This window comes from Centroberyx affinis, unplaced genomic scaffold, assembly GCF_046629955.1.
Source record: "Centroberyx affinis isolate AG114_WGS23_722 - 3 ecotype Tasmania unplaced genomic scaffold, CSIRO-AGI_Caff_v1 ptg003676l_1, whole genome shotgun sequence".
Taxonomy (NCBI): domain Eukaryota; kingdom Metazoa; phylum Chordata; class Actinopteri; order Beryciformes; family Berycidae; genus Centroberyx; species Centroberyx affinis.
The window spans coordinates 28,941-45,365 of NW_027281575.1; the positions used below are offsets into that span (position 1 = coordinate 28,941).

The following is a 16,425-nucleotide window of genomic DNA, read 5'->3' on the forward strand; positions in this document are numbered from 1 at the left end:
CTTGTGGTGATCACTGTCTGGAGCCAATAGTTTACTCTTTCTATTTGCCACTGCATCACTGGTTATTGGGATTCTTTGCCAGAAGTTCAAATTTTATCTGTATGTTTCTTCAGCAAACATTTGTGGTATATTGTAAAACAAGACTAGGTCAAAACCTAGTATATGGCTGGACCGTGTATGGGTGTGCCATGTCATGTGTCACGGCCGACCAATGGTGTAACTTGTTAAGTGTTAGCATTCCTCACTGAAATGAATGGATCCACTAGCTGCAAGCTAATGAGTAAAGGGAACACTTAAGAGGCATCCAACAGGTTCAAAAGTGTTGTGTCTTTTCTGAAGACAAGTCATGTTTACTCTGCTGCTCTTGGTGTTAAAATAGTTGAGCAACAATGTCAACATTTAACAGCCATTGCAGTGAAAATGATTTTTAAGCCACTGTGAAAACGGCACCTGTGTATGTGTGAAATAATCCATGTAAATCAGAATCTAAAATCAAAACACAGACGCACTAGTTTCTCAACAGATATCTTCAGTGGCTGTTTGAAATGTATTTACAATTGTTTTCTTTTACTTTTATACAAATAAAAAACAATGACATTGCATTGATTCTGTTATTATTGTCATTACATCACATTTTGAGGGACGGATGTTTAACATCTTCACAACTAGGTAATTATAAAATTGGTAAAAAAAAATGTGTTTACAGTTAGCCTGTGTAGAATTTTCTCTAAATATATGATTGTAAAATTATTTGCAATAGTGATCGTCAGGCAGATTGTTGGGCTACTGTCTGTTATAACCACGTTCACATTGGATTTTCATCTAATTCTTTCATCATCACCGTAATTTGACAGTAATAAGTTGATGAGAATCTCCTACATGTATCATCAAAGGATTTTCCACAGGTAAAATCTAGGCTAGCCTGAATGCAGGTAGCCATTGGTTTTCTTAGAGCTGGCCAATTAAAATAGTTGTGAGTGCTCAGCCTGTCTGTCTGGAACTAATTAGATGGGATTTTCACTGTGGGACCAGAGTAGAGATTCCATCAACACACGCATACACACACACACAAACATAAACACACAGCTTTTCACAGCTGACTTTATTCGTTCTACCTAAGTCGTGGGTAGGTGTGTGTTTGTGTGTGTGTGTGTTCCCAGGTTGGCAATGGCCTTGTTTAGGGCCATGGGGCCAGACGGCTGAAAGGAGAGGAGACAAAGCTGACTTGTTCTGCCGGCTAATAAGACCAGATGAAGAGGAGGAGGAGGAGGGAAAAGAGAGAGAGGGGAGGGGGTTAAAGGGCAAGGAAGAAAAGAAAACAGGAGGAAAGAGGAAAGGTGGAGAGGGTAGGAAAAATCGAGGTAGGAAAAGGGGGAGGAGAGAGGGAAGAAGAGTGAGAGGAGAGGAGGAAGTGAGGAAGGGGGGGGACTGAGTGGGAAGAGAGAATGGAAGGAAAAACAAGAGGAGGAGAGGGAGGAGGGGGCTGTCTCCATCTCTCGCCACAGGAAATCAGTGTGTGGTTTAAATGCAGCTCTCTCTCTCCCCCCCCCCTCTCTCTCTCTCTTTTGCAAGCTATTTGTGTGCGTATGTATGTGGAGAGCATAAAGCAGCATGGTGAGCCGGTGAGTAATCCGTTCCTTTTCTCTTCTTCGGTGGTTTTGCCTGCGTACGGCGACTGCAACTATAGGACTAAACTTTTCTTGTTTTCCTCCAAGTTGTTCAGTTGCTCCTAGAGATAAAACAGAAGGAAAGCAGCATAGAGATGTTTCTCAGTCACTGCCTTTACTGCGCTTCTTGTTTCCATGTAAAAGAAAATGATTTTATGATGAGTCAACTGATCATATTTCAGATGATTCAAGGTTTTCCACCAAATCTGTTTCACTGGAAATGGGGGGGAAAAGCAGAAGTAGCCGTTTTTCTGATGTTTTTTCAGTCACATAATGCTTGGACGTCTTAGAGATCAGAGCAAACTGTATTAGTTGATGGAGCGGTGCTGCAGCAGTGAGATACCCAATAGACCCAGATTGCCTTGGTTAAATAAACTAAAAGGAGGTGAAGTGAACGGAGGTAGAGTTTCTGCTGCGTTCACTCCTCCTAGTTTTTTTAATCGTACCTTTTCGTTGCCAGCTGGTGAAGATCCAGAAGAGCTGGACTGCTTTCTAGGAAGTGGTTTTTCAGGGCTAATGTCAGTTCTTTGGATGCACAACTCCCATTCATTTCTATGGAGATTCTTTTTCCTGCTTTTTTCTGCTTTGTGTTATCCTGTTTTCTTCACAAGCCATGAGAGTTTTACAAGTTTTTTTTGTATGATTGCTTTGACTCAGTTTGCACTTCAGAGTTTCAAAGTGTAAAACTCTTAAATGCAAAATTCAATACGCTCAATCAGAAGACTGGAATTGTTCCTTGTTGAATTTTAGTAATATGAATTATAGTAACATTTAACACCTTATTATTATTGTTATTGTTATTGTTATTGTTATTTATTCTAACTCAGTTTGGATCTGCAGTTAATTGTGCAAACTATGCAAAACTCATGCAGTTTGCATTAAGTGTGCAAAACTCTTTTACAAATGCCAAAGCAATCGTAAAAAAGGTAGCTGAGGTTTTGCAAACCTTTTCATGTCAAGCACCATCAGATAGATGGGCTACAAACCTCCATTAGATATGATTCTGTTGAATGGGACCCCAGTCTGAGAAGATTTTTATTGGTAGATATGATTTAGAGTTGCGTAATTGCTTATACTGTATGTGGGGAGGTGACACTGCCTGGACAAGGCAAGGCAAGGCAGCTTTATTTGTATAGCACATTTCATACAGAGGGGCAATTCAAAGTGCTTTACAGAGTAATAAAAATACAGTAACGGTAAAAGATTTACAATTAAAAAGTGCAAAAGTACAGACAAGAGATAGAAAAGATAAAACACTTAAAAAGTAAACTAGTGCAGTTCAAATCAAGTGAAATAGAAAGATAAAAGAACACAACAAATACTCCCACTTTTAGATGCACATTGTGAGTGAACCCATATGGACAGAGTGAAACCTATTACCAAAAGCCACCCTGGTACATTCTCTTGTTGTGCTAAGATCTAGTGAATTAAATAATAGTGAAGCTGTGTAACTATGCACATTGGCAGCCTCAAGTGGCAGCAAGAGGAAGAGGTTTCAAAACTGCTCGCTGTGAACTTCAGTACCCAGAAGTCTTGTATGGTGATGTCAGTCAACTGCACACAGCACGCTCATGTTTACCATCCTCTATCTGTTACCTACAGTGCTTTTCGAAGACTTCATTTAGACGTAAAGGTGGGTAGTGGTCAGATTAAATTGGGCCCCCACGTGATTTTTGAAGGAAACTGTATCAACGTGTTCCTTTTATTGTGTTTTTATTTTCCTGTCCAGAGTGGAGCATCCTGCCGCAGGCTACAAGAAGATCTTTGAGACGGTGGAGGAGCTGAATGAACCGATACCTGCTGAAATCACTGGTAGGACAGAGACAGCATAAACTATATACTATATAGTGGAGGAACTAAATACACAACCCAGAACACCCCCCGACACACACACACACACACACACACACACACACACACAGATACAAGGCAATATGTGAGAATCCTGAATACACATATTTTCTTCTTCCTATTCTCATAGTTTGTCATTTGTTAAAGATTGAATATGTCTATATTTTTAAAATTAATTGTCATACTTCACTTTTGCATTGTCTCATATTATACTGCTGTTATTTTGCACACCCTACATACATGCTGTAATTCATAATTTATTTTATTCACATATTTCTAAATACATAGTGTTGTAATTATTGGTTGCGTAATGTTGGATACCAACTCATCTGCTGTATTGTTATTTATATCCTATTTTGTATATCCTATTATTTGCTACATTTCATCTAATCTAATGTAATCTAATCTACTCTAATGCAATGTAATCTAATCTAATATGATATTGGAAAAGCCCTGATCTGTGTGTGTGTGTGTGTGTGTGTGTGTGTGTGTGTGTGTGTGTATGCAGGCGTCATACCCTCATGGCTGGGCGGCAGTCTTCTGCGGATGGGTCCGGGTCTGTTCGAGGTGGGGGCGGAACCTTTCTACCACCTGTTTGACGGACAGGCCCTCATGCACAAGTTTGACCTGAAGAACGGTCATGTGACCTACTACAGGAAGTAAGCGCACTACTCACCGCTCTAAGTTAGTTAGTGAAACTGTTCCTCGTATAACACTCTGGGCAGACTGGCATTCATTAGACTGAATGTGTGGAATGAGGTTTTGTAAACTCACTGCTAAAAATGAATGGCAAAATTCACCTCTCCTGCATTAGCAGTGCAGGCTATTCCTTCATGAATGTTATACAGCAGAACAATATGTGTATGAAATAATATCTCTTAAATCAGGGGTTCATGTCACAGACCCATATTTGATAAGAGTTTGTCCCATGCAGAGACTCTGTATAGGAAGATGTTTGTTGTTGTTGATTTAGTATTGAATTGTACTACACTGTAAGTGGGGAGATAATAGTGGTGAGAGTGAAACCTCTGATTATAGTCATCCATGTACATTCTCTAATTGGGATAATGTCTAATGGATTGAATTATAGTGACATCAAACTATTCCTCGTTTTGCTCAAGGAACCCTCAGAGTTTGAGAGCTGCCGTCTCAAATAACTTGTTGCTGCTGTATGGGAGAAGAAAAAATGAATTTTACAAAGAATTCTTCTTGGGAGCGGAGCAATAGTGTCACCTGTCCATTCCTAAAAAAAAAATGAGAAGACTCTAAGGGGCAAGCAAAGGGGAAAGGAGCTGGACTTGCTTAGCTGACAGTAAACTCATTACAACTAGAATGTTGCTACAGGGGCAAAAAAAAACTGATCACACACACACACACACACACTGCAGACCACAAAAATCCTGTTCCAATTCCTCTTGCAACCAAGAAGTTTATGATTTTGTAGAATCAATATTGTTTATCATCGATTCAAATCACAAGTTATCAGAACAGCCTTGACAGTAGGATTGAGGGGGAAAGACTCTTCCTGGGTCTCATCATGGTTTTCTCCTGTGGTGTGTGTGTGTGTGTGTGTGTGTGTGTGTGTGTGTGTGTGCACAGGTTCATCAAGACGGATGCGTATGTCCGTGCCATGACAGAGAAGAGAGTGGTCATCACTGAGTTTGGCACAGCAGCCTACCCAGACCCCTGCAAAAACATCTTCTCTAGGTAAGCCCGACACCTGATCTGCAGCTAAACATTATGCAATGAGCAAGTCCAGCCAAGCAATTTGATTGGTCAAATAGGAGACTGTAGATCACACCAGTCACTGGCTGCTTAGCCAATACTTGTTATGCTATCTAGCCATTAGTTAGTTAATCTTTCTTGTCAACTTTTACTCTCATTATAATAATAATAATGATAATAATAATAGAAGAAGATTCATTTATTTATTTATTTATTAAGCAGTTACCTTCAAAATTGGATTTTACCACAAGGCAACATTAGCTAGCCAACGGTTTCAGCACTGTCTATGTGTTTGGTTTTTAACTTTTAATGTTCAACTTGGCCAATTACAGCAGTACTAATATATTTAGTTATCAGGAGTTTCAAACCTTTTTTTTTTTTTTTTTTTTGCTGTCTATCTTTAAATGATGAATTCAGGCTTTTGGCAGAGTCTAAATGGTGTATAAATACTTTTTGTGATGTCATTCTGCTTGATGGGAACTGTTTCAAGGAGAAACAAAACTGGACATCAGCTAACCATCATCCTTGCCTTGTGCGTGTGTGTGTGTGTGTGTGTGTGTGCGTGTGTGTGTGTGTGTGTGTGTAGATTCTTTACATACTTTAAAGGCATTGAGGTGACTGACAACTGCTCAGTGAACATCTATCCCATCGGCGACGACTTCTACGCCGTCACAGAGACCAACTACATCACCAAGGTGGATCCTGATTCGCTGGAGACCCTAAAGAAGGTGAGAGCTGATTGGTTTACATCACACAAGAGTCTGCTGGACTTGTGGACGGGATTCCAAGATTTTTCAGGTAGTTTCAGGGTTTCTAATGACAGATTTATTTATCCATTTATTGTCTTGTCTTTGTGTGTGTCAGGTGGACCTGTGTAACTACCTCTCAGTGAATGGAGTGACTGCCCACCCCCACATTGAAGCAGATGGTACAGTCTATAACATTGGCAACTGCTTTGGCAAGAACATGAGCCTGGCCTACAACATAGTCAAGATCCCGCCCGTGCAGAAAGGTGCGTTCCATATCTACTTCAACAGAGTCTTTAACATAGAATCTAATGTTACGCTTACTTCTGTATTCTCTGTTATATCAACCTGATATTCTCTCTGTGTATGTGTGTGTGTTCCAGACAAGTCAGATCCTATAGAGAAGTCCCAGGTCTTGGTACAGCTGCCCAGCAGTGAGAGGTTCAAACCCTCCTACATGCACAGGTGTGTTGCTAGTCCTTCTGTTGCCTCATACACTTCAAACAAGCAAATAGTAAACATGTTGTCCCCCACCAGTGATGTAGTTCCACCCTTGGGTCAGTCAGTGATTGCTGAGTGAACTTGAAATATGAGTGAAATTGTGTAAGCATTTTGGTATGGGACAATGAAAGGACAGATTGACCATATATTTCTGTTGCCTACTCTCCTCAGAATTAGGCTTACAAGTTATATCTTGAAATGTAGTAACTGTAATTGTCCTGTTTTTACTCAGTACAGTACAAAATATAAGAACTACAATACGCAATAAATACAATCCATACATTACACAATGTACACTACAATACAATTTATAATACAATATACAATATAACATACAACACCAGGAGCGTGAGTGTTATGAATAATATAAATGCTAAATGATAAGTGATATATGGTATTGTACAGTAGGTAAGTGGTAATATTATATAAGTAGTCAACACTGAGGCACAGTGGTAGTGCAGTGATGATGCAATAACAGAACAACAGTCCAACAACTGTACAATAACTACAGTGTCTTGTGGTTAGAGGTTTGCCCAAACATTCTCCATTGACTCTCACTTCAACACATCAACCCAGTCTGATGTCTCCAAGTGTGTAGCGTGCGTAGACTATTATGTTACCTATGATAACTTTAACTGTATTGCTTTACCACTGGGTCCCCATTCATTGTCCCCCACATTGTATGATAACTTTAACTGTACTAGTGCAGTGCCCGTTCAAAACATGCCTGTTCGGAACGGGCCGATTGCTTGGCCTCCGGTATTGCTGCTTGCAGCTTTCTGGAGAACCGCTCATCCAAACAACTTCACACTCAACACTGCGCTTCCAGTCGTTTGCTTTGAGCCCCGCTGCTGCACAGAGCGCTGTTCGCTTGTTGATTCAAAGTTTATTAATATTGAACGTGTCGTGTGTCCAAATTGCACCAAATCCGACATGTCATGTGTCCAAATTGCACCAAATCCGACACTGCACGTCCTTGGGTCCTCAGCAATACACCCGCCAAGTGTGAAGTAGATCAGACGAACGGTTCTCGAGATATGCAAAGGACACACATACAGACAGAGATTCCTTGCTTTATAGTATGATGATAACCTGCTTCAACACTGAGTCCCCATTCATTGTCAATGCCGCCCCCTAGCGGCACAAAGTCAATGTTACAGTATGACTAACTAACGAACTAACGGACAGAGACCGATCCATAGTCCCCCCTTTGGTGGGGGACAATGATAGATGTTTTTTTGACTCTTGACTCTTCACCTGTCTGTCTGTCTGTCTCTGTCTCTGTCTGTCTGTCTGTCTGTCTCTGTGTCTGTCTGTCTGTCTGTCTGTAGTTTTGGTATGACAGACAACTACTTTGTGTTTGTGGAGCAGCCAGTGAAGATCAACCTGCTCAAGTTCCTGTCTGCCTGGAGCATCAGAGGAACCAACTATATGGACTGCTTTGAGTCCAACGACACCATGGGGGTAGGGGAGCGTGTGTGTGCACTTGTGTGTATGTGTGTGTGCATGTGGGTTAACCCCCTGCATTTTTGTTCATATGTGTGTGTGTTGTAGACATGGTTCCACCTGGCCAGCAAGGACCCAGCAAGTTATTTGAGCAGCCACAGGTTCAGAACTTCAGCCTTTAACCTCTTCCACCACATTAACACCTATGAAGACCAGGGATTCATCATCGTCGACCTCTGCACATGGAAAGGGTACGGTCCTGTGTGTGTGTGTGTGTGTGTGTGTGTGAGAGAGAGTGTGAGTCTATTATGTACCTACTACTGTATGTAATTACTCCCTTTCTCTCTCTCTCTCTGTCTGTCTGTCTGTGTCTCTCTCTCTCTCTCTCCAGTCATGACTTTGTGTATAACTACCTGTATCTGGCCAACCTGAGGGAGGAGTGGGAGGAGGTGAAGAAAGCAGCGATGAAAGCTCCTCAGCCCGAGGTCAGACGATACGTACTGCCACTGGATATACACAGGGTGAGTGCACACACACACCCACACACACACAATATACACACTACTGTAATAGGCTACTAAATTTCCTTAAATGAAGGCTAGTAGGTTAGTAATGTAAAAACAGACTTGACTGGAGTTGGCCAGCCTTCAACAGTTTGCGTGTGTGTGTGCGTGTGTGCATGTGTGTGTGTGTTCAGGAAGAGCAAGGGAAGAACCTGGTATCTCTGCCCTACACCACGGCAACTGCTGTTCTCCATGGCGACGGAACCATCTGGCTGGAACCTGAAGTCCTCTTCTCTGGACCCAGACAAGGTGAGACACACACACACACACACACACACACACACACACACAGAGTACATGCCAGTACAGTCATACATATACAGACAGACAGATGCACACATGCCCAGACACAAATGCAGTGCCAGTATGCTATCTTACAATGGCATCAATATTAAACACTTCTGTCTTTCTCTCTGTCTGTTTCTGTCAATCTCCCTCTGTCTTTCTTTGTCTCTCTCTCTCTCTCTCTCAGCCTTTGAGTTCCCACAGATTAACTACTCTCGGTGTTGTGGGAAGAACTATCGCTTCACCTACGGCCTGGGACTCAACCACTTCATACCAGACAGGGTAGGACAGCTTTGAATATTCACTGGAGGAGACAAAGACGTTTCCAAGCCAATTTTAAGGCAAATTTTGAAATGTCGGCAAAACAAAAACAAAATGCGAATTAGGTCTGTTTCCGTCACCTGGGTTGAAGCAAATAAATGGCAATGAATAGTCTTTCGAGAAGTGATTATTTTTGAGAAAGTTGTTATTGTTATTCTGCTCAACTTCCACATGGAGATGATGAAAGTTTAATCTTATTTTAACTTAGCTTATCTTCATGTCAGCTAATGTTGGTCGTATTTCATGCTTTCATCCAATGACAAAAACAAAGAATTGCTCTTGGTAATATTCTAATGTGCCAACTAATGGAATACAACCACAGTGGAGACTTATACATGGAACACAATGAGTACGACATTTCTGGGAGACAAATGTTCCTACATCATGTAGTCAACAAATGCATTTTGATTGCTATTTATTGCAGAATTTTGTAAATTGACAATATTTTTTCTGCCTCAAGTTAGCAGAAAAATATATTTTGCGATACTAAAAATCACTTAAAAATACTTGGATGGAAACCCAGCTGTCGTCTCTGACATGCTGAGACACAAATTCCTTACAACTAAGGTTGTATGGCAATAAAGTATTGAATCTTGAATCGTGAGACATGTGTCATGACTCTGTTGATGTTGTTCTTGTTAGCTGTTTATTGTTGTTGACTTGCTGTAGATTGTCAAGCTGAACGTGCGGACCAAAGAGACTTGGGTGTGGCAGGAGGACGACTGCTACCCGTCAGAGCCGCTGTTCGTACCAACACCTGGAGCTACAGAGGAGGACGACGGTACAACACACACACACTGCTATCTTCATGACGACCATTCATTGACTACATGCATTCCCTATCCCCTAACCCTAGCTCTTACCTTAACCTAATCCTGATTCTAACCTGAACCCTAAAACCAAGACTTAACCCAAAAACAGCCCCTTGATGAAATGGGGACCTGCCAAAATGTCCCCACTTTGCAATAATGTCCTCACTCTGCAGGTTTAAAACTCAAATTGGTCCTCACTCCGTAAGGAATACAAAGCACACACACACTCTAACCTCCTGTATCCTAGGTGTGCTGCTGAGTATCGTGGTAAAGCCGGGGGCAGAGAGGCCGGGTGTCCTGCTGGTGCTGGATGCCAGGGACCTGAAAGAGCTAGCAAGGGCAGAGGTCAACACCATCATCCCTGTCACCTTCCACGGCATGTACAAGCCATGACCCCCACCTCCCACCTTCATCCTAACCAGGGCAGGAAACAGTGACAGATGAAATTCACCAGCCACTTTCACTTTTCTACCAGACAACTAGATTTCTAGAATAGAACTGGACCTCCAAATGGCTGGCTACCTGCCAAAGTGGCTGCTAGAGTAGACTAAACAAATTTTGCAGTATATTTGGCTGCTGGCTGGAGATCATTTCCCATCTCTGATCCTGACCTGCTCTTTGACTTTTAAACCCAGACCATAGACTGCTGCAGGATATTTTGTCCCTGCTTGTGTCAAACAGTCTCAGATTGCAAAAAATGTCTTCATTCCCATGTTTTCCTTTTCTGAGCCTACTCCTTTGTCTAAATTTAAGGATTGGTAGGGAACAAACCCATAATAATGATGAAACGGGGTTCTCCGCGCATCTTCCAGCAAAATGCGGCTGAATCAGGATTTGATAGATTTGAAACCCTGTTCAACCAATTATCCAATGACAATTGTACACCCGGTCTAGGTTGACTATATATGTTTGCCTCATGTCTTTGTTCACTTTGACTCTGAAGACACAGTAGTGTCGAAACGTTAGTCTGTTTGCACAATTAAAGGCTGTGAATCTATCAGTGTGCTCCAGTCCCTGTTTTCTGGAAGTTTGTTTCCATAATAATGATCATGTGACTAACAGGTCCATTCTGTTTCCTACTCTACCATGTACAACTGATTTTGGAGTTAAAGGCAGGGATGTAACGTTGGGTAGGCTGCTATATATTTTTCATAGATAAATTCAGTCAGCAGTATCAAACTGATGAAAGTTATATAAGGGTTATATATGTCTTTTATATTTTTTCTGAATGTATAACTGTTTTTTGTTTATATTGGTGGTTGTTTGCCTTGTGGTGATCACTGTCTGGAGCCAATAGTTTACTCTTTCTATTTGCCACTGCATCACTGGTTATTGGGATTCTTTGCCAGAAGTTCAAATTTTATCTGTATGTTTCTTCAGCAAACATTTGTGGTATATTGTAAAACAAGACTAGGTCAAAACCTAGTATATGGCTGGACCGTGTATGGGTGTGCCATGTCATGTGTCACGGCCGACCAATGGTGTAACTTGTTAAGTGTTAGCATTCCTCACTGAAATGAATGGATCCACTAGCTGCAAGCTAATGAGTAAAGGGAACACTTAAGAGGCATCCAACAGGTTCAGGAGTGTTGTGTCTTTTCTGAAGACAAGTCATGTTTACTCTGCTGCTCTTGGCGTTAAAATAGTTGAGCAACAATGTCAACATTTAACAGCCATTGCAGTGAAAATGATTTTTAAGCCACTGTGAAAACGGCACCTGTGTATGTGTGAAATAATCCATGTAAATCAGAATCTAAAATCAAAACACAGACGCGCTATAGTTTCTCAACAGATATCTTCAGTGGCTGTTTGAAATGTATTTACAATTGTTTTCTTTTACTTTTATACAAATAAAAAACAATGACATTGCATTGATTCTGTTATTATTGTCATTACATCACATTTTGAGGGACGGATGTTTAACATCTTCACAACTAGGTCATTATAAAATTGGTAAAACAAATTGTTTACAGTTAGCCTGTGTAGAATTTTCTCTAAATATATGATTGTAAAATTATTTGCAATAGTGATCGTCAGGCAGATTGTTGGGGCTACTGTCTGTTATAATTTTTTTTCCACAGGTAAAATCCAGGCTAGCCTGAATGCAGGTAGCCATTGGTTTTCTTAGAGCTGGCCAATTAAAATAGTTGTGAGTGCTCGGCCTGTCTGTCTGGAACTAATTAGATAGGATTTTCACTGTGGGACCAGAGTAGAGATTCCATCAACACACGCATACACACACACACAAACATAAACACACAGCTTTTCATAGCTGACTTTATTCGTTCTACCTAAGTCGTGGGTAGGTGTGTGTTTGTGTGTGTGTGTGTTCCCAGGTTGGCAATGGCCTTGTTTAGGGCCATAGGGCCAGACGGCTGAAAGGAGAGGAGACAAAGCCGACTTGTTCTGCCGGCTAATAAGACCAGATGAGGAGGAGGAGGAAGAGGGAAAAGAGAGAGAGAGGGGAGGGGGTTAAAGGGCAAGGAAGAAAAGAAAACAGGAGGAAAGAGGAAAGGTGGAGAGGGTAGGAAAAATCGAGGTAGGAAAAGGGGGAGGAGAGAGGGAAGAAGAGTGAGAGGAGAGGAGGAAGTGAGGAAGGAGGGGGGACTGAGTGGGAAGAGAGAATGGAAGGAAAAACAAGAGGAGGAGAGGGAGGAGGGGGCTGTCTCCATCTCTCGCCACAGGAAATCAGTGTGTGGTTTAAATGCAGCTCTCTCTCTCCCCCCCTCTCTCTCTCTCTTTTGCAAGCTATTTGTGTGCGTATGTATGTGGAGAGCATAAAGCAGCATGGTGAGCCGGTGAGTAATCCGTTCCTTTTCTCTTCTTCGTTGGTTTTGCCTGCGTACGGCGACTGCAACTATAGGACTAAACTTTTCTTGTTTTCCTCCAAGTTGTTCAGTCGCTCCTAGAGATAAAACAGAAGGAAAGCAGCATAGAGATGTTTCTCAGTCACTGCCTATACTGCGCTTCTTGTTTCCATGTAAAAGAAAATGATTTTATGATGAGTCAACTGATCATATTCAGATGATTCAAGGTTTTCCACCAAATCTGTTTCACTGGAAATGGGGGGAAAAAGCAGAAGTAGCAGTTTTTCTGATGTTTTTTCAGTCACAGAATGCTTGGACTTCTTAGAGATCAGAGCAAACTGTATTAGTTGATGGAGCGGTGCTGCAGCAGTGAGATACCCAATAGACCCAGATTGCCTTGGTTAAATAAGCTAAAAGGAGGTGAAGTGAACGGAGGTAGAGTTTCTGCTGCGTTCACTCCTCCTCATTTTTTAATCGTACCTTTGCGTTGCCAGCTGGTGAAGATCCAGAAGAGCTGGACTGCTTTCTAGGAAGTGGTTTTTCAGGGCTAATGTCAGTTCTTTGGATACACAACTCCCATTCATTTCTATGGAGATTCTTTTTCCTGCTTTTTTCTGCTTTGTGTTATCCTGTTTTCTTCACTAGCCATGAGAGTTTTACAAGTTTTTTATTTGTATGATCGCTTTGACTCAGTTTGCACTTTGTCAGAGTTTCAAAGTGTAAAACTCTTAAATGCAAAATTCAATACGCTCAATCAGAAGACTGGAATTGTTCCTTGTTGAATTTTAGTAATATGAATTTTAGTAACATTTAACACCTTATTATTATTGTTATTGTTATTGTTATTGTTATTGTTATTTATTCTAACTCAGTTTGGATCTGCAGTTAATTGTGCAAACTATGCAAAACTCATGCAGTTTGCATTAAGTGTGCAAAACTCTTTTACAAATGCCAAAGGTAGCTGAGGTTTTGCAAACCTTTTCATGTCAAGCACCATCAGATAGATGGGCTACAAACCTCCATTAGATATGATTCTGTTGAATGGGACCCCAGTCTGAGAAGATTTTTATTGGTAGATATGATTTAGAGTTGCGTAATTGCTTATACTGTATGTGGGGAGGTGACACTGCCTGGACAAGGCAAGGCAAGGCAGCTTTATTTGTATAGCACATTTCATACACTGGGGCAATTCAAAGTGCTTTACAGAGTAATAAAAATACAGTAAAGGTAAAAGATTTACAATTAAAAAGTGCAAAAGTACAGACAAGAGATACAAAAGATAAAACACTTAAAAAGTAAACTAGTGCAGTTCAAATCAAGTGAAATAGAAAGATAAAAGAACACAACAAATACTCCCACTTTTAGATGCACATTGTGAGTGAACCCATATGGACAGAGTGAAACCTATTACCAAAAGCCACCCTGGTACATTCTCTTGTTGTGCTAAGATCTAGTGAATTAAATAATAGTGAAGCTGTGTAACTATGCACATTGGCAGCCTCAAGTGGCAGCAAGAGGAAGAGGTTTCAAAACTGCTCGCTGTGAACTTCAGTACCCAGAAGTCTTGTGTGGTGATGTCAGTCAACTGCACACAGCACGCTCATGTTTACCATCCTCTATCTGTTACCTACAGTGCTTTTAGAAGACTTCATTTAGACATAAAGGTGGGTAGCGGTCAGATTAAATTGGGCCCCCACGTGATTTTTGAAGGAAACTGTATCAACGTGTTCCTTTTGTTGTGTTTTTATTTTCCTGTCCAGAGTGGAGCATCCTGCCGCAGGCTACAAGAAGATCTTTGAGACGGTGGAGGAGCTGAATGAACCGATACCTGCTGAAATCACTGGTAGGACAGACAGTATATACTATATAGTGGAGGAACTAAATACACAACTCAGAACACCCCCCGACACACACACACACACACACAGATACATTTTTTTCTTCCTATTCTCATAGTTTCTCATTTGTTAAAGATTGAATATGTTTATATTTTTAAAATTAATTGTCATACTTCACTTTTGCATTGTCTCATATTATACTGCTGTTATTTTGCACACCCTACATACGTGCTGTAATTCATACATTTTTTCATTGACATATTTCTAAATACATTCTAGTGTTGTAATTGTTGGTTGCATAATGTTTGATGCCAACTAATTTGCTGTATTATTATTTATATCCTATTTTGTATATCCTATTTGCTACATTTCATCTAATCTAATGTAATGAAATCTACTCTAATGCAATGTAATCTAATCTAATATGATATTGGAAAAGCCCTGATCTTTGTGTGTGTGTGTGTGTGTGTGTGTGTGTGTGTGTGTGTATGCAGGCGTCATACCCTCATGGCTGGGCGGCAGTCTTCTGCGGATGGGTCCGGGTCTGTTCGAGGTGGGGCGGAACCTTTCTACCACCTGTTTGACGGACAGGCCCTCATGCACAAGTTTGACCTGAAGAACGGTCATGTGACCTACTACAGGAAGTAAGCGCACTACTCACCGCTCTAAGTTAGTGAAACTGTTCCTTCACCTCTCCTGCATTAGTAGTGCAGGCTATTCCTTCATGAATGTTATACAGCAGAACAATATGTGTATGAAATAATATCTCTTAAATCAGGTGTTCATGTCACAGACCCATATTTGATAAGAGTTTGTCCCATGCAGAGACTCTGTATAGGAAGATGTTTGTTGTTGTTGATTTAGTATTGAATTGTATAACTGTCTACACTGTAAGTTGGGGAGATAATAGTGGTGAGAGTGAAACCTCTGATTATAGTCCTCCATGTACATTCTCTAATTGGGATAATGTCTAATGGACTGAATTATAGTGACATCAAACTATTCCTCGTTTTACTCAAGGAACCCCTCGGAGTTTGAGAGCTGCCGTCTCAAATAACTTGTTGGTGCTGTATGGGAGAAGAAAAAATGAATTTTACAAAGAATTCTTCTTGGGAGCGGAGCAATAGTGTCACCTGTCCATTCCTAAAAAACATGAGAAGAATCTAAGGGGCAAGCAAAAGGGGAAAGGAGCTGGACTTGTTTAGCTGATAGTAAACTCATTACAACTAGAATGTTGCTACAGGGGCAAAAAAAACTGATCACACACACACACACACTGCAGACCACAAAAATCCTGTTCCAATTCCTCTTGCAACCAAGAAGTTTATGATTTTGTAGAATCAACAGTGTTTATCACGGATTCAAATTACAAGTTAGCAGAACAGCCTTGACAGTAGGATTGAGGGGAAAAGACGCTTCCTGGGGTCTCATTATGGTTTTCTCCTGTGGGTGTGTGTGTGTGTGTGTATGTGTGTGTGCAGGTTCATCAGGACAGATGCATATGTCCGTGCCATGACAGAGAAGAGAGTGGTCATCACTGAGTTTGGCACAGCAGCCTACCCAGACCCCTGCAAAAACATCTTCTCTAGGTAAGCCCGACACCTGATCTGCAGCTAAACATTATGCAATGAGCAAGTCCAGCCAAGCAATTTGATTGGTCAAATAGGAGACTGTAGATCACACCAGTCACTGGCTGCTTAGCCAATACTTGTTAAGCTATCTAGCCATTAGTTAGTTAATCTTTCTTGTCAACTTTTACTCTCATTATAATAATAATAATGATAATAATAATAGAAGAAGATTCATTTATTTATTTATTTATTAAGCAGTTACCTTCAAAATTGGATTTTACCACAAGGCAAC

At 40.9% G+C, this 16,425-nt stretch overlaps 1 protein-coding gene and 1 pseudogene across 1 annotated transcript; both read left to right on the forward strand.

Moving 5' to 3' along the window:
* The first annotated feature begins 1,523 nt into the window (after positions 1-1,523).
* On the forward strand, positions 1,524-11,717 carry LOC139661962 (retinal Mueller cells isomerohydrolase-like). The gene is made up of 14 exons (XM_071540551.1): positions 1,524-1,622; positions 3,397-3,479; positions 4,027-4,177; positions 5,118-5,225; positions 5,830-5,971; positions 6,108-6,255; positions 6,373-6,454; positions 7,822-7,954; positions 8,045-8,187; positions 8,328-8,457; positions 8,634-8,748; positions 8,972-9,066; positions 9,775-9,886; positions 10,165-11,717. Exons 1-14 carry the CDS (start codon positions 1,612-1,614, stop codon positions 10,308-10,310), a joined length of 1,599 nt encoding a protein of 532 aa, XP_071396652.1. The 5' UTR covers positions 1,524-1,611; the 3' UTR covers positions 10,311-11,717.
* Positions 11,718-14,208: 2,491 nt separating this feature from the next.
* Positions 14,209-16,151, forward strand: LOC139661964 (retinal Mueller cells isomerohydrolase-like; annotated as a pseudogene).
* Positions 16,152-16,425: the final 274 nt, after the last annotated feature.

Coding starts and splice junctions, on each gene's coding strand:
- LOC139661962 (XM_071540551.1), top strand. Junction 3,480..4,026: donor GATACCTGCTGAAATCACTG/GTAGGACAGAGA, acceptor GTGTGTATGCAG/GCGTCATACCCTCATGGCTG. Junction 4,178..5,117: donor CATGTGACCTACTACAGGAA/GTAAGCGCACTA, acceptor GTGTGTGCACAG/GTTCATCAAGACGGATGCGT.